General features: G+C 38.8%; 1 protein-coding gene and 1 long non-coding RNA gene across 5 annotated transcripts in view; both read right to left on the bottom strand.

Annotated features, from left to right (window-relative positions):
* NALCN (sodium leak channel, non-selective) overlaps positions 1 to 23,533 on the bottom strand; it is a 246,619-nt gene that overhangs the window by 39,348 nt on the left and 183,738 nt on the right. For all 4 annotated transcript variants that reach the window (XM_030036507.1, XM_030036506.2, XM_030036508.2 and 1 more), the window contains 2 exons: positions 22,422 to 22,563; positions 8,553 to 8,626 (listed from right to left, as the gene is read on the bottom strand). In XM_030036507.1, coding sequence (XP_029892367.1) covers positions 8,553 to 8,626; positions 22,422 to 22,563 — 216 coding nt within the window. The remainder of the gene's footprint in view (positions 1 to 8,552; positions 8,627 to 22,421; positions 22,564 to 23,533) is intronic.
* LOC115350676 lies at positions 353 to 2,832 on the bottom strand. The gene is made up of 3 exons (XR_003926558.2): positions 840 to 2,832; positions 683 to 745; positions 353 to 580 (listed from the first exon to the last, which is right to left on the bottom strand). It is a non-coding gene; the product is annotated as an uncharacterized LOC115350676 (long non-coding RNA).

Below are 23,533 nucleotides of genomic sequence, written 5' to 3'. Positions count from 1 at the left end.
TTAATTAATGATGTTTGGAAGCTATTCTAATAATCATGAAGTGGGCATCTAAAGTCAATGCAGTCAGCTAAAGATCTCACTGGGCTCCACTGCCTGTATTGACTAGACCTCTGTCACCTAGATGATAGACAGGTCACCACTTAGCTCACAGGCAGATCTGGTAGTCTGGAGGTGAATCCCACACCTGGGACAATCACTGTGCCACAGTGTTAAAAAGTTTAGTCCTACATGGTTTGCGAATTGGAGTTGGAAAAAAAAATCTTTTCTTGACTTGACAGATTTTCACGTAACTGTAGCTGGTCAGAATCTTTTGGCCTTTCTTTGAACAATGCAGGCAAAATTACCTTTTTTTTAGGTAAAATTGTCCTTTCCATCTTCTTATACCACCTCTATGAAATATTAGATAGGTTCACGTTCACTTCTGGTGGAATGAGGAAGTTATGAAACAAAGGAGAAGAGACAAGAAATATGTCAAGCTTCTTGACTTTGTACTCACCTTGCAGAACTCTGAACACAGTCCAGCAGCTGCAAAGTACATGCTCCAAATTTGCCTTGAAAAGCACAAATGTAATAAAATATCCTGAAAAAGAAAATGTGATTTGGTAGGTTATCAGGAATCCAGGCTACAGGTGAAGACCATACAGACCAATACAATATCGGGATACCACATAGTTTGTATTACCTGCGAACAATTATGAGGTCCAAACTTCTGAAGTCCTTCAAACTATTTCATGCTTTGGAACCCCTGAAAAATAAGTAGTGAAGAGAGTGTTCAAGTAACATTCTTTGAGCTAATGTAAAATGTTAAAAGCTTTGATCAATACTTCAAAGTACTATACCTTTAATGAATATTCTGAGGTCTCTTGCAGAGGGTATGCATACGGCTCACGCTTTGACTTTTTAGGGAGGCATTCTTTCCACAAGTGTTTACTCATCTTCTTGCATTCCAGTGTAACACCAATTTGTTGGTTTTCTTTATTATTTTAATGAGTGAATACTTAAGTAGTAACTGCAGCAACTGCATATATTATGATGTACTTTTGTTCTTGTTCTCCCTGAAATGTGCTCACAGTGAAGTCTTAGCAGTGTAGTACACTTCAGTAAAACACTCAATTATCAGCCTCATTCAGCATTGTTTTCACTAAGACTCTCTATCCTTACTAAGTCTTTCTCTGCTCTCATTATACTTCCATTTAACTTGGAATATATGGTTAAATGTGACAACCTAAGATTCATGGTGAATCCACCCGATAGGTGTTCTAGTGTTTCTCTTTTTCAATCTATAAACTTAATTCAATAAGGCATTGTTTGAATTGTAAGCAAAATGCACATTTTCACCACAGCTACATTACTGTTCTTTGGGGAAAATATACTATTTTTTAAACAAATCTGAATTTGGCTGGTAAAATAAAATGAATTATTAATGCAACTTGGATAATTCATGATTTTTCTTTTCCATGTTTTTTCTTGTTTCCTTCCAAATGTCTCTAAAGGAAAAAACAAATAGTCACTTATTTTCTTTAGTGTCTGCTCAGTCTGTTGAACTATGGTAGCATACTTTCTTTCCTTTAGCCATTTTGTATTCTCATTGTCATTCTTGCCTTGCTGTTTCAGCTTCTCCTCTACCAGATGTTTGTATAATAATTATTTTCCTTGGATTATAGAAGAATTGATAGAATCAATGGAGAAGAAGGAAACCCAAGTGGCCATCTAGTCTATCACCTCTCTCAAAGCAGGATCAATGATATCTACACTATTCTGGGCTGGTATTTGTCTAACTTCCTTTTCCATACCTGCAGTGTTGGAGACTCCAAAGCCCACTAACACTACTTCACAACGATGCTTTACAGTGATCTGTAACATGGTGGTCACTTGGCATAAACCCCATAAAACAGAGTAACTTCTTACCAATGGATATGTGCATTCCAGTATTTCTTTCTGTTTGTCTCTGCAGGAGGCAGGTGAAATCCAATGATGTCATACGCATGTGGAGATTTAAGAAGGTGGTGACTAAGTCTGGATTTTGCTCCTGATGACAACAATCATCAGCTGAACTCAACTATAGTATTTGTTCTGAGAAATGCGTGGTATCAAAGCCTGGCACCTCATAAGATGAGCTTACCTGGAACATTTGTTCTAAGAAATGCATGGTATCAAAGCCTCACAGTTATGAAGAAAGAAATCATACTCTTAAGAGAGAAAACATAGAATATATACAACGAAACTTATTGTAAGTAATTTAGAACTGATTAATACAAGTCAGTTATTTAATGCAGGCAAATTTCTAATAAAGGATACCAAAGGTACGCCTTCTATGATCATAGAATCAGTTAGGTTGGAAAAGACCTTTAAGATCATCAAGTCCAAGTGCAAACAACACTGCCAAGTCCACCACTAAACCATGTCCCTAAGCACAAATTCTACATGTCTTTTAAATACCTCCAGGGATGTTCATAACCTCATGACATCCTTGTAGTCCTTCTGAGTTGCCTGCCCCTTCTTCCAAAGGTCATAAACTCTCCTTTTTTCCCTGAGTTCCAGCCAAAGCTCTCTGTTCAGCCAGGCCAGTCTTCTTCCCCACCAGCTCCTCTTTTGGCACATGGGGACGGCCTGCTTCTGCGCCTTTAGGATTTCCTTCTTGAAGAACATCCAGCCTTCCTGGACTCCATTGCCCTTCAGGACTGCCTCCCAAGGGACTCTGTCAACCAGGCTCCTAAACAGGCCAAAGTCTGACCTCTGGAAGTCTAAGGTATCAGTTCTGCTGACCCCCCTCCTTCTTTCTCCAAGAATTGAAAATTCTATCGTTTTGTGATTGCTATGCCCAAGACGGCCTCCAACCATCACATTACCCACAAGTCCTTCTCTGTTCACAAACAACAGCTCCAGTGGGACACCATCCCTAGCTGGCTCACTCACCAGCTGTGTCAGGACGTTTTTTTCCACACACTCCAGGAACCTCCTGGACCGTTTCCTCTCTGCTGTACTGTATTTCCAGCAGACATCTGCTAAGTCATTCAAGTCCCCCAGGAGAACAAGGGCTACCGATTGTGATACTTCTCCCAGCTGCTTATAGAATATTTCATCTGCCTCTTCATCCTGGTTGGGTGGTCTGTAACAGACTCCCACCATGATATCTGCCTCGTTGGCCTTCTCCCTGATTCTTACGCATAAACACTCAACCCTATCATCACCATCACCAAGATGAAACAACTGGCTATGTGGACAAGTGAAAAGCAGTATTTGACACACTGAATGGTAAAGCATTAAACCAGAAGGACCCTGCTAAACTTGAAGACTGAGTCAGCAAAAGCTTCACGAAGTTCGACAACAAAATGTGCAAAGTTTCACACCTGGTGCAGAATAGCTCCATGCGGCCATGCAGGCTGTGGAAAAGGATGTGGGAGTTACATTGGGCACTGGCTCTGGATGGGATGGAGTTACCTGTGTGATAACTGGATGAATGTGTTCCTGCTATCAATAAGGCAAACTGACTACTATATTAAGGAGGAGTGTAGCCAGCAGATTGAGGGAAGTTATTATCCCTCTACTCAGAGCTGGAGAGGCTGCACTTGGGACACACTTTTGGGTACTTCAAAAGCGTTGCTGAAACACAGGAGCAGGTACAAGCGGTCAGTGGCCAACAACACATGAACTCCAGGGAGAATTGAGAAAGCTGGGCTTGTTTACTTTGGTGAAGAGGAGGTTAGAACATGGAACTAAACTATTGTTACTGTGAGACGACAGAGCAGTGAGCAATGGCCAGAAACAGTGGCTTGGAGGGTTCAGACTGTGCATCAGGAAAACCCTCTCGCAAGGTAACACAGCGCTGCAACCAGAGCAGGTGAAGACGCAAAGCTGATCTCATCCAGGGTTAGCGATAGTCCTACCTGAAGTGGGCAGTTGGACAGCATGGCCTCTGAAGTGCCCTTCCGACCTATATGTCTATGTTCCTGTGATAACCAAACTAATGAAAATGTTTGCTCATTCTCTTATGAGAGGTAGTGTATTATACTACTGAATTAGTGTCCAGAGAGAATTTATTCAGAGATTAACTTCATAACTTTCCTAGAAGCACAGAGAATCTTGTTTCTTGCTTATTCTAATATTAAAAAAAAAAATCACTGTATTTTGCAGAAATACTTGTATGAACAGTCTGAATTACCTTCTAGCATATTAGCAAATTAGTAGAACTGGATACTTAATTCAAGTAATTCTTTTTTTTTTTTTTCCCCAAGATGCACTTATGGCAGTCTCAGTTTCAAACATGAGACATGCACTTCACTCAGCTGTTTATGAAACTGAAAGTTCCACTTAAGCGTCAGCTATGTTATTCCCTCAGACCCAGTAAATGCATCAGAGAAATCTTGACTAGAACAGTGAAAATACTATTGCATACCCCTAGCATGAGTTTACAGTTTGACTATAGCATCATAGCATCAGCTGTAATGAAAAGCAAATAAAAAGCTGCCTGTTCTAAAAATGTTAGTTTCCCAAACTGTTACAATATATATTTTATAATGATTTTTTGTGATTCTGCCAAGTTTGATTTTCTTACTGACAGACCAGAGAACTTTTAAGTTATTCCTTGTATTTTATAAAATAAGGGCATAAACCCTTATGTGAGGGTGACCAAGCACTGGTGCAGGTTGCCCAGAGAGGTTATGGTGTCTCCAACCTTGGAGATATTCAAAAGCCATCTGGACATGGTCCTAGGCAACTGGCTCTGGGTGGCCCTGCTTGAGCAGGGAGTTTGGACCAGATGACCTGCAGAAGTCCCTTCCAACCTCAACCATTCTGTGATTCTGTGAAGCATGGCTTAATAGACACAAGAATCAGGTTCTCCACTACTGATATTTTGATTATATTTTGGACTACGTGAGACTACTTTTAATTTGCTCAGTTTCCACACCATTCTGTGCTGTTTACAACTTATCCTCATCACTGGAGAGAACTGGACTGGTTTATACACATTTTGACTGGACCTTCTCCACCCTCTCTACTTCAGAAAGCCAGTGGGACTAATAAAGGACCAGACACCCATTCTTAGATAATGATCCCACAAGGAATGAGGGTCGCAAGAACCACAGGCACAAAACTTGCTTTTAAGACGAAAAGCAATGCTCACAGCAAGACAGAGTAAGACAAAAGTGGGAAACACTGAAGATACGCAGGAAGAATTAAATTTGCTAGAAGTGGTTATTGCTGCTGAGGGAAATGCATCATAATTTTCATAAAGAAACTGAGCTGTTTGTAATTCAGAGGCACTACTAAATGCAATCGTGTTTTGAAAAATTTATTCTAACTGTCTGTAACTCATTTTTATTTTGTTTCATTTTCCTCAGAAGGGTGAAGTCCCCACCTCAGAATGGATTTATGTGAAGAGTTAAGCCTCTCTGTGCTCTGACACTGGCAGGGATGATACAAATCACTGGTCAGAGTCAAAGTACCCAGGACAGTAGTTGCTACATCCTTGACTCTGTTCCCAGGACTAACTGCTCCAAGACCTCAAGGGGGCAAGGTGAAGGTCGGTTTCCAACCAAGGATCTTCAGAAAATAGATAGTTCCCCTGGAGCACAGTAAGAAAGTTGCAGGAAAATGAAGAGACCAGAGACCTCCATTTTGCTGCATAACGTTACATTAGATGAGCAGGTGAGATGCCTGGGAGTACGAACTCTCTCTCTGGGTGGTTGAGGGCTATTTATGCCCTTCTTCCTCCTCCTGGGGAAGATGTCAAGCTGCAGTTTAGTACATAAAGGGAAAAAGACGGTTTAGATAGAGCAAGATGCACAAGAGAGACATAAAGGTATCTGTGTGTAATGCATATTCCTTCCAAGTCGCTGGTTACGTTGAAACATTCAGAATTTGATTAAAATACAATTTGACAAGGTTTAAAAAGTAGGGGGAGAAAAGCAAGAGGTGGACTTAAGCTAGAACAGACTTAAAATTCTCTTTTCAGTATGGCAATTTGATCAAGTCGAAGTTGCCTATGGGCAGCTTTACTGTGTAGAGGCATTGCTTTAGATAAATGCTCCTTAATTCAGGTAGACAAAAATTAAAAAGGTTCTAGAAGGAATCTTTCCAGAAGGCATATCCTGAGTTATCTCTTATTGTTCTTGGCATAAACTCCATTTCTTCTTTTGTCAGATACTCTGAATAGTTGAGATGCAGCTACTTTTATTAAGGAGCATACAGCATTTATAACTAACGTAAAAATAGGAAAAAGAATCTCTCACGTTTTGTGAGTATGAGTTTTCCTGTGTTCCTTGAACTGAATCCAAAGTTTCAGCTGTAAATTTTATCTTTTTTTACCACTTCTTTCTCTGTTTGTAAAACTCCCTTGCATCAACACTGGCAACAACACGGACACGCTGGCAGTGCTCAGGACCAGCAGGCCCATTACTGGCAATGCTCTTTATCAGCATGCCCACCAGATATACCACGAACACAATTTTCTTATGCTGGAACAGATGCATTGGCGATGTCACAGCTCAGAGCTTATTTAACAATTTTGAGGCAATAACAAGGAACAATAAACAGTATTTGTTCCTTTTTCTCAGGAGGAGAATAAGACTTCCTCTTTGTAAATGACTTACGAGCAACCCAAGAAAGCATAAAAGGACATAGCATCCCACGTTTTTTTTACTTGACAGAAGTTCCCTCCTTTTCTCTGTGTTCCTCAAAAGTTCATTGCTGATCACTCAGGAAGTAGATGGAAAAGCACAGTAAATGTAGATTAAATTAATAGATTAAATAGATTAATTAAAATAAATCAATAAATTAGCAAATGAAAACTTTCTTCATCTGCCTCCGAAACTTTTCTTCAGAGGAATTCAGGTGAATTGATGAGAATTCCTCCTAGATAGAAAACTTTAGCAGAAGCCGTGCTCTGAAGAACCAAGCGGAAGTCAGCAGGATTGAAATTGGAAGGACTCATTTCTGATTCTGTCCTGGTACCTCTGAGAACTTAGTGAAGTCCAAACAACGGTTTGCTTGGATTCTCCTCCCACTCTGCTTCAGATTTCTCCGGAAAAGGAGAAAGTTCGGTGCTGATGGAAGAATTCATCAGAATTCTGAATTTCAGTTTGCAGGACTTAATATTTTCTTCTATCTAAGAAAGAACGGAGCCCCTACAGATGTCACAGTTTAAAAAAAAAAATTGTCTACATGTTTCCTCTAGTATAAGAAACATGCCAAACAAACTGACATTTGTGTAACCTTAGAGGTGTCAGTAACATTTCACAGTTGTAATATAACACAGAATTTCATTACAAATGTTTTACTGAAATGCTGCCATGAAGCCTGTATCTAAACCCTTTTTTTTAAAAGTTTTTTTTATTAGGACAAAGAGACTTGTAATTATCTATCTGTAACAGTAATGCCTATAAAATCAAGGTACATTCACGTAACTAAGAAATGCTTACGAATACAGCCCTAAGTTTTGTTAAAATGGAATACTTATGGTCTTGTAGCTACATTTCTCAATAATTTTTTGACAAAGAGCACTCATTTGACTTAGTAATTGTTCATGTTTTCATTACCGTGAGTTTAAAGACAGATAAAGTTTCACATTAATTTCTACCATTCTCCCTGTGCTGTATTCTTATAGAGCATTAAAAAGAACTAGAGCTGTAGTATTTCCCAAATGGCGTGTAATTACTAGGCACTTTTCAAGAAACTTCATAATCCAGAAATCACATTGAATTCCTAGTGCACTGCTCCTCATAAAACACTGCGATATTTAATCTAATCCCACAGTTGTACTTCTCAGGTCAGTTATTCCTGTTTATACTGTGTATTTACCTGGGACCACTCATTCACAAGATTCTGGAGATGCACCTGTTTTGGTGAGAATGCAAATATATAAGAAAGAATGATCTATAAATTGTTGGCATTGCTAATGGATCTTATATCAATGACAGTCATTTTAATGTAAAACCAACAGTAGCATGAAAAACTGCAGCATGGTGTTACCCATATGATAACTTTAGACATGGGTCTTAGAGACTTAGGCTTGCATTATTTACTTACGGTGCTGAGTACTTACTTCATATGGAATACCAAAATGAGCGATCATTATTAAAATATTCAGGAAATCCTTCTACAGAAGTCACAGTTCCGAAATCTTCTTCATTGTACACTTCCTACTTGGAATAAGATTAGCTGTAGTCTATGCTTTCTAGTGTACAACTCCTGCGAATGTTTATGTGCATATATATGCAAGAACTAGGCTGGAAATCTTTAGGCAAAATAACACCGCTTATGAAGAGACATTTTTTGGTTAATTCAGAAGAAGTGAAAAGAGCTGAAACATGATCTCTCTGCATGACACAGAATTCAAATACATACTGAAGAACAATCTCTCTCTTGTTGCTGTTCAAGCATATAATACAGCCAGAGAAAAGAGCAATTTATCTTTGATAATGAAGGCAATTGATGTACTACAAAGGGATACACTATCATAAATATTATACGTACAGTAACATTCATGAAAAACAAGGTTATGAGAAATCAGATGACAGTCAAACCAAAATCAAATCACTGTGGACTCTTACCTTAGAATTTTATTGATTGCTGTCTCTTTTTCCAGAAGGTTTCTTGCTCTGATGCTGAAAACAGATTTACGGAGCTATAAAATTAAGAAAAAGACAGTGTACTTTTTAATTGCCATAAAATATAGCATGTGTATGTGACAGACCAATGAAACATTATGATGCCGAGTGTATGTAAAATTAAACACATAATGTTCTCTATCACAAAGCTGTTTTTCACAGTCTGTTGCATGGGTGTCCTTTTCCAGGAAAAGGATGGTGGAAAAGATCAAAATGGTCACATAGAGCAAATTCCTTGAGGAACGTTGAAGATCCTAGCCTGATCTTGCAGCTTTTGGCCTCCCTATCCCAATCCCTAGCTAGTTCTGGGTAGAAAGAAGCAGATAGTTTTGTTACTAACACTAATATTATTCCCCCTATTACAGATTTCTTCTCTTCTCCAGTTGGCCAAGTCACACCTTTGTCTTAATCCCTGCTACTCTTCCTCCACTTTGGATTTTGAGTAGGCTGATCATACTCTGGAGATGCCTTGACTATACAGAGAGCCAGCTAACAAAGCTTAGATGTATCATTTCAGTGCCTAGAGCTAGGTGAGATGAAAGCAGGTCCCTTTCTTCTCCCTGATATATAGCAAAAAAAGTGGTGAGCAAAACGTGCTTGTGCTTATCTCTGGTCATGAACAGTGTTTTAAGCCTATCCTTGTAAACAGGACTTCCTGAACATTAAATGAAAGGACTGAGATAGATACATAAAAACCCAACCACTTAATTCCTAAGTGGTTAGCAAACATGGCAAATCGAGGATCAAATCACAGCTGAAGAATTTAGCTGAGGAATTGCACCTGTGATGAACAGAAAGCCCCTGGCACCTTGCAAGACTTAACTCTGTCAACTATTTGGGAGCTCCTAGCAATGTATGCCTTGTTTTTGACTGATCTGAAATGGAATCTTTAAGCACAATTCTTTAAAACTATTTATTATAAATATCAGATTTGTTTAATTGATCTGTGTCTGACCTAAGGATGTATGTAACAGATTTCTAAAACACTACCTCAAATCCAGACTCATTTGACAAATGATTTTGCTAGAACTTCTCTCAAGACTCAGGTTGACTCTGGTTCACAGTAAAGTGCCTTCCTTTGGAGAAAAACAGAAGCCTGGAAAATACCTTAAAACTTGTTAATTATACTGGCTGTCCTTAATAAAATGGCTACTGCTTTTTAAGCCACACCTGTAACAGCAAGCTACAATCTCTTTCCTAACCCTTGCCTTTTCAAGTGTGGCTCCTTTAACCTTTCTGAAGTCCTAACCCATCTCTGTACAGCCTGGGGAAGTAAGAACACACATGATTTGAAAACACCACTATTTTGAGATTCAGTGGGTTCCTTAAAAACCCTGCAACTTGAAAACTGAAATAAAGTATGCAACGCTTCAGAATATAGTTTGGAAAATAAGGTATTGGAATTTCAGTTAAGATTCAAAAAATAGTAACAGAATTGTTGAATATTTGAATATAAACCAAAACATTGTTCCATTGCCTGGATATGGTTAATATCAAAATAAACTGAAAAATCACAGTATGAGATATACCATTATATTAAATATTGTGTAGGGGTAAATATTTCATATATTGAAACGTATTTGTATAGGTTGTAACTCATTTGCAGTACCTTAGCACAGGTTTAGTGGATTTATCAGCATGGTACCTTATTATGGATTTAGATATATCTGACAATGGTGAAAGCAGTGTCAACTCTTTCACATCTTTTTTCTTCTAATGTCAGTGAAATTAATGTCAGTGAAATCCCAGATAACTGATTTCTCCCCTTATCAGGACTGGAGAAAGAAGCCTGCAACCACAGGAGTATCTATCCTTTTGCAAGGTGTTAGCTAATAATTTTTTTAGGGCTCAGCTAGGAACATGAAGCTTCTGGGAATAATGAAGGTGGAAAAACAGTTGTTTTGTTTCAGTTGTTTTTTTCCTGTTAGAAATAATTGCTTTAGAATAATTGCAATTACATCAAACATCAGGGAAAAAAGTGTGCTGCCTGCTAATGTGTTATGTCCATTTATTTCTAATAACTATTCTTTGCTTGTCAACATCTTAGAAATTAAAAAGATTTCCAACACAGGAACCGTTGATTTCCTTCCAAATTTCCAGGTTTTGCTCATCTGATTTCAGAAAAAAGCTGAGGCAAATAAATTTTCCTGAAATTGTCTACAGTTCCCTATCTGGCATAGACCACTTCCTTTCGGTGTTTAAAATAGGTGTCAAAACACCTTGGCATCAAGCGTGTGGCCCAAGCAGGGCAATCCACATAGGTCGTCAACAAGGGAATGTGCCCTGGGAAAGCAGGAATGAGGAGTCTACTTCTTCTCAAAGACTTTACAGGGAGGCTGGGCGCTTGTACTGATACATTTAGTGTTTCCCCAAGCCAAGTGTTAAACCATCTAGTACCAGCAAGGAAGAAGAACATCTCAAGAAAAGCTGGTAGCAGGTCTAGGCCAAGGGCTACTTACACCCGGCACAGTCATCTACCAGGGACTGCTGAATCCTCCCTCTGGGTAGCAAGACTAACAAAGAAGGAGGCAGTGGCGTATGTTTTGTATAAAAGCATACTGCTAAATCCCTTGCATGCCTCAGCTGGAAATGGTTTGACCCCCTTTTTGATGGCTTCAGTGAACACCCTAGTCGCCTGTTGGAGATCTGCAAGGACAGCACTGCACTCCAGTATTTGGCCACCGAAAAAACAGAGGTGCAACACCCACAGAGCCACATCCACAGGGTGAAGCAGTAGGAAGAAGCCCATGTCTGGAGCCACTGAGATGGGGGACAGAAGACTGGGTTCCAGTTCCTACTCCCAAAGCTGTTAATGAATTTTATCCAGTGATGCTTAAACGAAAAAATGCCTAAGAAATCGTGGCAATAGGAAAAAGGACCAGAACACAGGGCATTGCACCAGATTATTTGTGCAAAGAGCGCATTTACTTTTCCTGTGCTTTTTTTCAGAAGGTCTAGCTGTGAAACTTGCACCTGAGGCAGTACATCCTTGGGCATTGACCATGGTCTAAGCATACCCAAAAGACAGAGGCTTAGGTGAAGTTTCGAAGGTTTGTTACCATCCTGTCTGCCTCTGCATTGTGATAGAATTTAGATTGGAGCCAGGTATCCAGTTCTTTAATCCAGGAATACATAAGCATGCACAAGATCCTATACTTTAGTGCCTAGGGATCTCAGTGGTCCAAAATGGAGCTGATAATACAACCCAGGCACTTCCAAGGATTACAGCTTTTCAAGATGATGGTCCTCATTGCTCTTTAGGAGTTAGGAGTCCTTGCCTCAGCAGAACCCTGGTGAATTTATCTTAAATTTAAAATATCCAGAAGAAGCGATTCAAGATAATATTTTTAGATATGCACGATTGATCCATTTCTCCTATTTAAAGGAGTCAGCAGTCAGTCAAATAGCAACATGCATATGTCAATATGCGTGTTGAAGAAAATCAACCATTACTATAGATTTTACAAATATGTGTCCTTATTTCTATATTAGATAAATAAACCAAACTGCTCCCGGCTCCCGTTTAATTTTCCAAATTCGCATAGCACACCAGGCAAATGCAATGGAACTGTACAAACAGAAAATGGGCGTGATGATCAGTATTTTGTTTAATAACGTCTAGATGCTGCATGCTGGTGTAGAATGAGGCTGGCAATTAAAACTTGTGATACCTGCCGCGTTCTTGAATGTTGCAGAGGAAATTATTAGCAGTGTTAATGTAAAAAAGACGTTACTCGATCAGATACTGTGGAATTAAGTAAGTACAGTATACTCTACTGAGGTTATTTTAGGGTATATCTGTTTAGCCTGCTGGGTTTTTTATTACAGATTGTCATGTACTGTGAGGACACCCTCAGTGTATCTTTATTAGCCATTATTTATTTATTTACTTCTTTATGCAGCCTATAAGTACACTCGGTGCAGAAATAACAGTGCCATATAGCTTTCTGCTATAGAGCATTATTTTTTCGCATAAGACACTGTCCTGAAATCACCTAACAGCATCTGATTACTGTTAAATATGTTTTCAACAACACATTTTAAAGAACTCCTGCAGGTTACTTTAATCTGTAAGGAACAGCTGTCACAGGTCAGCAAATTACCGATAATATTTCCTGGATGAAAAGGTTTTAGACGGAAAGCATGTGCTGCTACAAACCCATGAATAAAGCTCATGCCTTGGTTCCCACATGCCTTTGAGTTTATTTACACAGATGTGCCTGTAGACACAGAATTAGGAAATCTGCAGGTAGTGCTTCTTCCACAAGTGCTGGCACCCTTCACTGCTGCTGTTGGCAGGACAGACTTCAGGCAGACAAAATGACTCAGTCCAGTGGGTGTGAACTCGATCTGAATGATCCTATGAAATCCCATTTGTCCAAAACGACAAGGACAAAGCAATAAACCACTGCAACTGTTGTAAAAGCAGCTAAATCACAAAACATTGTTGCTCCGCAAGTGCCACCCGCTGCTCTGAAAAGGTAGTGCAGATATTTTAAATTATTTATTTAGTAGTCTATTCAAAAAATCCAGGCTTTCTACCCTGGAAAAAGAAAATCCTTGGCATAAGATTAAAAGCAAAGCAACACAGGACGATACCTTTGCTAGGTGACAGCTAATGACTGTGGACCAGTCCTACAGCCTAGGTGTACTGGCACAGCGCTGCTGACTTCAGGGGGATGTATGCCAATTTGTAACAGCTAAGATATGGCTCAGTGGTTTTAAGGTTTAAGAAATGCTATTCATTGTCAAGGTTTTGATACATTTTGCTAGTGACATGTTTGCAGTGCACAAACCCCAGCAAGCACTGCATAAAGCAATTGTTTTCAACTTGAATTTGACAGAGAATTGTATGCTATCAACAAGTAAAAACTGTGGTGATGTCGTGTATTATTTTTGTATCAGATCACTGCTGAGTTGGCAGAAGAGACAAGCACTGGTGGGTGTTCTGCAACACAAGGTGAGAAAAGGTCATAAGTAAATAATGAGATATAAATATCTGAAATGTTTGGTTGACAATGGAAAATAAAAAGTGCACGCAATATATTTTTCTAATGCAATTTCTTAAGTGCTATATGAAAATTAGGAATTTTAGCTTAGTGCTGTTGATAACAATCTTTTATAGGCAACTGCAGGACCATATGGAAATAGTCTTCTGTACCATGCCAGAAATTCCAAGCAAGGAAAAAAAAAATCATCCAAAGCTTCTGTTTCAGTTTGGAATTTGTTGGATGCCAACTGATGGTTTATGTAGATTGCAGAATGAACAGATTGTTAGGTATCATATTGTTATTTAAACACGTACAGCTTCTAGGGAAAATATGAAGAGTCAATACAGTAAGCAATATATCAGAGTGATTTTTAAGAAACAGCAAGGAAATATTTGGGCAGAATCTGTTCAAAGCTTGAGCATTCCATTAAATATAGGATATTTTTGGCCCACATTTTTTTGGATTTTGCTGTGTAGCCTCTCAAATGCAAATATTATTATTTGTTGAACAGCATTCTGCCTATGCATGTTTGGCTTGAAGAGATCGGACTCTATCAAAATGAATGTGACAAAAATTTGAAGAGTGATGGAAGGCCAGACTGAAAGTTGTTGGTAGATACCTAACAAAATGTTCAAAAGAATTTAAGCAGGTTAAGTGACTAAATCCTACAGAAATCGGTGGGGAATTTCTTAAGCTCTTTTGAAAACTTTGCTTAATGCCTACAGAATCATGAAGGATGGAATTACAAGGGACCTCTAGAGATCACCTAATCCATTTCTTTCTCTCCAAGTACAACAATTTTCATTTGGACTTTGAAAATCTGGCCCTTGGTGAGGTTGTCCTATATAAGACACAGGCTCACTAAACAGTCAAGAAAGTGGTCTAGCATTAGATAAGTGCCACAAGGAGTCAAAGGCTGTCCCTTTTGATCAGATGTCTAGAATGAGAAGTGGGCATAATCTCCTTAACTCTTGGGAGTCACTGACCTGAAATGCCTTAATTCCTTTTGTAGCCCTTGATTGCTGCCTGTCTCTTAAGGAAAGCCATGTTCTTCTAATTAGCTGACTACTGGTTTGGAAAATCTACATGTCCTTTCATAACTAAGAACCTTTTTCAATTAAGTCTGAGAATGTGGACAAGGCTAATATTAGCATACACAAAACCCTCAAAGACTTAAAGGGAATGGTAATAGTCCATCTCAGACACATGGGGGAGCAGCTCCAGGGAGGGAGAAGAATCCCTCTCTTTTATGTCTTGTCATACTATGGTTGGGTTCTTCCCTTTGGCATATCTGAGTTTTTCACTTTCAGCAGTTTAACAGGCAGGTTTTTCACAGAATCATAGAATGGTTTGGGTTGGAAGGGACCTTTAAAGGTCATCTAGTCCAACCGCCCTGCAACGAGCAGGGACATCTTCAACTAGATTCGGTTGCTCAGAGCCCGTCCAACCTGACCTTGAATGTTTCCAGGGATGGGGCATCTACCACCTCTCTGGGCAACCTGTGCCAGTGTTTCACCACCCTCATTGTAAAAAACGTCTTTACATCTAGTCTAAATCTACTCTCTTTTAGTTTAAAACCATTACCTCTTGTCCTATCACTACCGGCCCTACTAAAAAGTCTGTCCCCATCTTTCTTAAAAGCTCCCTTAAGTATCGAAAGGCTGCAATAAGGTCTCCCTGGAACCTCTTCTCCAGGCTAAACAACCCCAACTTTCTCAGCCTGTCCTTGTAGGAGAGGTGGTCCGTCCCTCTGATCATTTTGGCAAGTGCAGTCTTGGATAGGTTTGTTTTCTTCTGTTTTCTATCTTTACTCGATGCAGGAGCCAGGGAGACCTTGGAAAAAGCCAGTAAAGAGGGCTGGGCAGATTACTCATGGCAGCCACCAGCAGGGTGGAAGTGAGGACTCCTGGCCAAGCTGATGTGGTTTTGGTAACACATTTTGCTGGGTGCACAGCGATGGAGGAGAAGGCTCCACTCCATACCTTGAATTGGGGATCTTAAGGTCCTAGGGAAGACGAGACTGCCAGGCTGGGCTGGACTGGGAAGGGAAGAAAACTTGTTATGAACTGAGAGTTTCAAGTGGGAGGTAACTTGGGTTGGGGGAACAAGGAAGAATGCAACTCCTGGTCATAAAAGCACACGCATATAGTTCCCTTCACTAGAACAAAGCAATCTCGACTATATTTAATCAGTTCTTGTGAATGAGTCCTCTGAGTGGGTGAGGGCAACTGAAAGGCTTGGAGAAGGAGATCTGGATTCCTTGGTAGGAGCAGGGAAAGGGAGAGTATAAGGCTCAGACAGAAGGGCTTTCCTGTGACCCGGGCCCTCATTGCCTCTCCCTTCACTCCAAATATAACAGCCCTAAAAATTTTGCCACATCTGTATTTTGTTTGATTGAAGAAACAGGAGGAGTATGATCAGCCCCTTGTGGTTTTGACGCATCTTCACAGCCTTTGTATCAAACCCTCAAAATCTTTTAGCACAAAACTGATGAAGGAGAAAGCTAATGCCAGAAAGAAGTGCTGAATTATGGCCCTTTCTGAAAATGGTGACGTATCCAGTCCCCAGCCCCCTTTCTCTCAGAATGTAATTGAAAATTGGTCTTTTCCAGGCAGAATTTTGAATACACTAGGTACATGCAATAGTGACAAAGAGATTTAAAATCATGAGAAGCTGGAAATAGACCATAACAGGAACTACTGCAGTTCTGTCTTCTCTGCTCTGAAGGCAAACACGGTCAGAAAAGTTAAACATTACCAGCTGAAATATGTATGTGGTAAAATACTTAATGAGAAAGTGACTTTTTCAATAAATTGATTATTTAGACACAGGGACACAGGGACATTGTTACATATCCATTTTATCTAAAAATAAACAAAATCTTTAAAAAATGCAGAACAGACAAAGCGCTCTCCTGATTAATTTTCAGAAAACCTGAAATACTGCATTTACATATGTTAACTTCATTAGAAAGATCTGATGAGAACAGACATGGGACAAAAATAATCTTCTTTGAAAATCAAGACTGTAATGAGCAAAAAAATGCTGGATTCATAGGCCATTCTCATTCCAGCAGGTAAGATTGCTTTAATGACTTTTCTGAGTGTTATAGCTAGATAGATTTTGGCAATATCCTGTGAATGACATAAATAGGTAAGACTGAAGCACTTGGCTGTGTTTAATTAACAAGCGGTATAAGGAAACTGAAATTGTCGGACAGACTTCTACTCAGATGCTCAGTAAAGGGAGATTAAGATAAAGTTTGAATGATTTTTGTTGATACTGCAAGAATTACTTCAGAAAAAATGTAGTATTTATTAGTGTTTAAAAATAAATAACCTTTTCTACTTGGAATTCATGTACAATTATACTTTATTAGTTTCTGCTATATTGAAAATTAACGTGATAAAATTATTCTTTCAAATTATTTAGAGAAAAGAATAATGAGGAACACAACAAAATGCTATCATACTTTTTATGCCAAAATTCTGCTTTGCACAATAGAATGCCCAAAATAAAGTTCAGAAGAGGTTGATTAACTTGGGACATAACTTTATTACAACAAGAAGTAGAAATTCTGGAAATGACCATTTATGAATAAATATTCTACCCTTGGTTCTTTCCTAAGAAGGAAAAAATACAAATGAAGTTTACGAGTATGTCTTCATGCCTGATGATTTTCTGAAAGCTATCTTGGGACACCCTCTCTTCAACACTAAAAGCTATGCCTTCGAAAAGCTGAAAGGCTATTTCAGCTTTTACAATTGCAAATACTTTCTGCAAGGAAAAGTCCTTTCAAAATATTCTCTGAATATACATGGTTCTTTTTGCAAGAAACAGAATAGTTAATGAAAGAAGCTGAGCACAGATCAGAAGATGACATTCCGGAAAAAAATGACAGATTAAACAACTTCTTATCAAAAATAGGTGGCATGTCTCAGCAGCTCACAAATGGAGTATCTATGATGTTAACCAAACATGTGTTAAAAGTTGTAGGCAATCATCTTGTGTGTTGAATTTATGTGTGAAATTGTAAACAGATAAAATCAAAAACTTTCCCTGAGGTGTCGAGATAATGATTTCTACATAAACCAAAGGGTGTTGATCTCCAAGGAAGTACTGAGGCCTTTCTAGGGTGAGGCTTATAATTGGGTTGATGCTTGTGTTCCATCCCATCTAACTTTAATGGGTATCAGCAGGATCATACCTGGGAATGAAGGCAACTAGCCTAAAAAAAGCAGGTGCAAAGCTCAGCAGCCCACCTGCAAGGCAACACAGGTCATCATGAACATATCACCTCAGTGCTCCAACTCCCCAAAGAACGCAGAATCCAGCGTGAGGTCTGCTGCTTAATATTCATAGTCCTCCATGGTAATTGTTCTGGCTACCTCTGAGGTCAGCTCTCACCTTCTGACCACAATCTCCCGTCATACAGGTACGTTCTGCTGTAAGTAGGAAATCAATGGGAGAGACATATGGCATGGGAGGTCAAGCTTTCACGGGGGCTAGACCTTAATGATGGATCTTGCTCCCACAGGGAAGAGGAATGGCTATGAACTTCACTGCTTGCAGAGCTAAGAACAAAACTCATACATGTGAAAGGAAACAGGATGATAGAGAACAGCAAAGAGAAAGTATGTTTGCTACTATCCAATTAATCTTACAAATGCAGAAATAAGGGACCTGGCTTGTTTATATTCCTTCAATTAAATGGGAGATGCTCAAAGGCTGAACTATAAAATACATGGATATATTAAATGCTCTTTCACTTTGTTTTGTAATTCACTCCTGCTGTGCCACTGCTGTAAAGATGCACATGGGTGTCTGTACATATTGAGCCATAGGCATTTTCAAAGTTCATTTCATGAGCCTGTCAGTTTTGAACTCTAATTTAACAGCAATGTGCTGTTTTGTGGGGCCAAAGGTAAGTTACCAGTTCAGGAGCGTCCTCCTCACAACAATTTTCTGCAGGTCTTGTTAAGAGGTGTTTCTGTGCTCCTCTGATTCTAGTTTTGAAGTTAAGGAGCCAAGGCCAATGCTCTACAGCCAACTCAGCTGTGTTTTACTGGACACCTGATTTGTTGTAAATCTTACAGCTCGTTTAGTTCTTTGTCCCCTGAAACTTGCTGTGACTATCCCTCAGGCTCTTGTGAGAGACACCACAGTGAGATGTCCTTATTTTCTGCCAACTTCCTTTCTTCTCATCCACCCACTCTCACAAAAATTATGTTTCCATATTTCATCCAGTTCTCCTGTCCAAGAATTTACTGAAATATTGGTTAGCTAAGGAAATTCCCAGCACACTGTGAATAATTTTCATACAAATGTGGAAGTATAGAAGAACACTTCCTTCTCTGTCTCTAAAAGTCACCTTCTCCCATATCTACAATGTTCATTTAATACCATAACTTCCCCTTTTCATTTTTTAACCCTTTCCTCAGATACTTTTTCCATTAATTTTATAATGGCACTGTCTCCTTATACTTGCCCTTTTTCTGAGCAATCTTCCTTCTTTCACCAGAAAGTATCTTCATGGTACTTTCTACTACAACAGGGGTATCCTCACCAACCGGGACAGTCCTGGTTTCTCTAATTAGACCCAGAGCTCTTCATCTTATGGCCTGCAAACCACGTCAGGATAGACTAGCTCAGCACACAGTGGAGGAGGTCTGTGGCAAGATCAATGCGTTTAAGAAAATTTGCTCAGCAGGACCTCTAGCAGAGAGCAAAAAATGACCATCCTACATTTCCAGCAGTGTTAAGTTCAGAGAATCCCAGAGAAACCCAGTTTTACAAAGTTACAGATAATCATAAACAACTCAATCAAAGCATCATGCTAAGCTGCCTATCAAGCATCCGTAACTGAGATAGCCCAGGTGTTGCTGGCATCGGACGTAGAAGAATCAACACGGCACAGTCTGTTTCCACACACACACTCAGACCCCATGCATTGAGAGAGAACTCTTAGGGGACTTATAAAAGGTAAAGGGCATTTTAGATACATTTAGGTATCTAAAAGTAATTTTATCTATTGGTGTTTGGTTAGTTTATTACTTTGATAATAGTTCAGAAATTTGGAAGAGTTAGAAAATCTTCTGGAACTCACTGACTTGACTAGAAAAAAGGAGTATAGCAGAGAAATCTGTTCTTCAAAGCTGTTCTTTTGATTTGCCATAGATGAAAATGATTTCAAACCAATTGTCGCCATGGTTATGGTAATATATATGAATAAATAATTTTTTCAATTATTTTGAGAAGGTCAAATACCTTAACAAAAAAAGAATGCAATGAAAACCTACTCCTCTTTTACAACTTAAAACATCTTTTCAAGGAAGTGGGGATTATAACACTGAAAAGACTTACTCAACCCATTATATAAGAGAACAAAACCCAATTTGCTTTATTGATCATCACAAATTATGGGTCAGATAGATTGATTTTGAACACAAAACCAACACCATATATATATAGTGGCAGATTTTTAGAGAAAGAAAAAAAGAATGCTGCTGAAGTGGAAATAAGGGAATGTATGTATTAAGTACTTCCTATCACTTCAGCAGGTGTGGAACGCAGAAATACTCATCTAAGTCCAGGAGAAACTGGAGGAACTAGCCATAGCTCAGGCACCACAAAGGAAGGACAGAGTCAAATCTGCCAGCAGAATCTCACCTTTTGCTTCCACCCTATTTTTTTCATCAACTACAATGCAAAAAAGATGTGAAAAGTTTCTGAAGCCATTGCACTGCTATCAGGAACAGCGGGAATGCATCCTACTAGGCACTGGGATTAGTAAAATGTTTGGTCAGGTTTCTTTTTTGACAAAGGAAAGTAAAGTATGCATGTAAGGTTTATATTTAAGTGCAACCAGTCATTCCAAGCTTGTTTTAAGGATAAGATATTTTTAAGAAGATTTGCTCATACAAAAGTGAGGTTGCCTTGGCAACTGTAACTATAGAAAGCCAGAGTAATTACTTTCACAAAATCCTTCCTAGTGCTTTCTCCCTCTTAATAGGAATGTGTAAATACCTTGTTTTAAGCTACATTTATCAGAAATATTACTCATCATTGATTCTGCCCTTAAGGCACAGGAATCCAAAAGTATGTGCTTAAAGCAGGTTGAATAGTGCAAAACCAATTTGCAAACACTTATTTCAATTCAAAAATGAAAGTCAGATCATGCATATTTGCTCTTGGAGGGAAGTGAAAATTTGAAAAGAATGCAACATTCTGTTTTCATATTGCAAGATCTCATTGAATAAACTGTGCCATGTATTCATCTATGTTCAAACACAGTAACGATTCACTTTTGTGAACAGCAGGCAGAAGGAATTAAGATTGCAATCTAATATACCTAACTATATTCATGTAAACAGATCTACTGAATCATTGCACAGCTCTGCATTGCATACTGTGGCTGAGACAAGTTTAAGGTCTCTGTTCATCTCTTCATTACATGGTAGAAATGTACTCTGATTTCCCTGACACAGTGTTTGGGATCCATCATTAGTGATATTTGGTATAGTTCTGCTGACCCCTAGGCTTGTCATTTAATAACTTATCCAATTTTTCTGCTGTGCTTGTTAGAGTAAATGATGTCCATTTAGTCTTGATTCCTATGGCCTTCCTTGTCTGATAAATAATATTTTACCACAGACCTCCCTCTCAGCCCATGCTGTTCAGCTTTGGCCTACTGATGTCATAGAATACATCGGCCACAGGAATGGGTTCCTCCACTGAAACAGGGATGGAAATTAACAGTAGTTTGCAAATTGTCTCTTTTCATTCATTATCAGAAGAGTATTGCTTTCCCCAACTGTGCTTCCTGCCTGTATGAACGCTGTCCTGAGTTATAGTTGCAAACCACACGCTAGGAAAGCCAGAGTTATACCGAGTAACTACAATATGTACCCTCATTCTTTTCCTTGTCCGTGATTCTGTAACTTAAAATGTATTTACAAACCCCTGACGTTAATATTCAAACAGGATCTGAGCACCCTGTTATGAGTACTGAAAGGACTTTGTTTTGTCTGTTAGAATGTCCCAAATAAGTTACACGATATTACAAGTGATGAAGAAGTGGTATCAGTGTAGATGCCATGAGAAATCTGGGAAACCAGTATCTTCCATGATGCACATGAAGATTTTTTCTGCCCCTGTATTTTTGCAAGGTGCCAGAAGTCACACACATTTACTTATGCTGCGTCATCATCGTCATCATTATCATCATCATTCCGAGCAGTCTTGATATATTTCAAATCCAACTGTCCATGCCAGTCCGGCTGGGAGACTAGCAGCATTTAGCACAACGGGTATCAAATATATGTGTTCAGCATCTGTTTTCTAGTGATTCCCAGGCCTACAGAGAGGTTAATGTCCTCTAAATAATAAGAATAATTCTTAAGTTTTTACTCATCTCCAGTGATTACACAGAGACCTTGCTTCAGTGAAGTGTGTTCTCAACGTTGTAACAGTATCAGGGCACTCAAAAATCCAATGCAATATTCACAAACTTTAATTTTCCACTAGCTTCTCAGTGATTAAAAGCAAGACTACTTAAAAAAATAGCTTTGTAAGATGGATGCATTGAACAAATTTATGTATCAAATCCTCAATTTTGAAGTCAAAGGAGACAGGAAAATTTAAACCAAATGAGGATTTGCTGTGATGTCTGTTTTAGGCTAAATTAAACACGGCCTTTTAGCCTGTGTTCAGTCACCCTGGCTTATGTTCACTTTTAGGTAGTGTGACAAACTGAATAATCTGAGGTCTTTCCTCACAATACTCAAGGAAAGACATATACCGCCCTATACTCTTGATTTACCTTTTGATCAATGTATTTGTTTTCTTCAATTGCTGATCTTTTAGAGTGGTCACATGAGGAAGAAGATGCTGAAGGAAGTCTTCGCAGCAAACAGCTGGTGTCTTGCTGCTGGCGATCAATAAACTGCTTCATAAAACTTTCCCTTGTGAACAAATAGAAGATATTGATGGATTAAAACCCCAGGAAGAGTTAATATTTCATTTTCTTTATGACACGTCACAACCCATTAGTGCTAAGATGGATAAACTCCAAGAAAAAGTTGCACTGGGCTATAGATGGACAGAGTGACGAAACAACTGATAAAACCGAAATTCACTTATTAAAGAAATCCATAACTGAATTGAGAGATGGGTGGCCTGCATGTAGTGTCAAAGAAAATAATTTTATTCCTTTTAAGATTTATTTATTTATTTATTTACCAGTTAAAGTGTTAAATATTTGAAGTGCCTTTTTGCAGTTTTCAGCTCTTTTGAGCTCATTAAACAGCGAGTTGTTACTTCAATGTAAATCAAACACTGATATAATCCAAAGGAAACATACTCTCCGCAAGAAATTTTCCTGAAGATTTCAAACAACATCTGTTCATGTAACTGCTTTGAATGCCAGTATTAAGGCGCTTCAGCAATTCTGTGCCTCACATATGCCATGTTTAAAATGTAGAAGCATTTCTGTTTACAGCAAATGTACATTTATCTTGCTGTATTTTAAGTTTAGTAGAGTTGCCCTATTTTCAGTGTAAATTGACTATGTCAAAACTAATTTTTATCTGGAGAGAGAGTTCTACATAGTACGATAGCTTCAGATTTAAAGATATGATTTGCCAGTGATAGTTTGAGGTCTGTTTCAGTAGTTAGCATCACCACGTATTAGTCTAGAGTATGCTGTGAAAAACACAGCTAGAAAGAAACACCAAAAAAGACTAAGAGTAGGAGAATAATGCCCTCAATATATAACCAAACAGTATTTTGATACTAAAAGCAAAACACCTATGACTGCTTCCTTGAGGTTTGGAAGGTTGTTTTTCCTGACCCTTCTAACCAGCATTATTCCTTTCATTCAGCTAAGATGATACAAACAGGTCAAACCAGTTGCCTTAGCTTCCTTGTGAGTTT

This window comes from Aquila chrysaetos, chromosome 14 (genome assembly GCF_900496995.4).
Source record: "Aquila chrysaetos chrysaetos chromosome 14, bAquChr1.4, whole genome shotgun sequence".
NCBI lineage: Eukaryota > Metazoa > Chordata > Aves > Accipitriformes > Accipitridae > Aquila > Aquila chrysaetos.
This window is presented reverse-complemented; position numbering and strand designations above follow the sequence as displayed.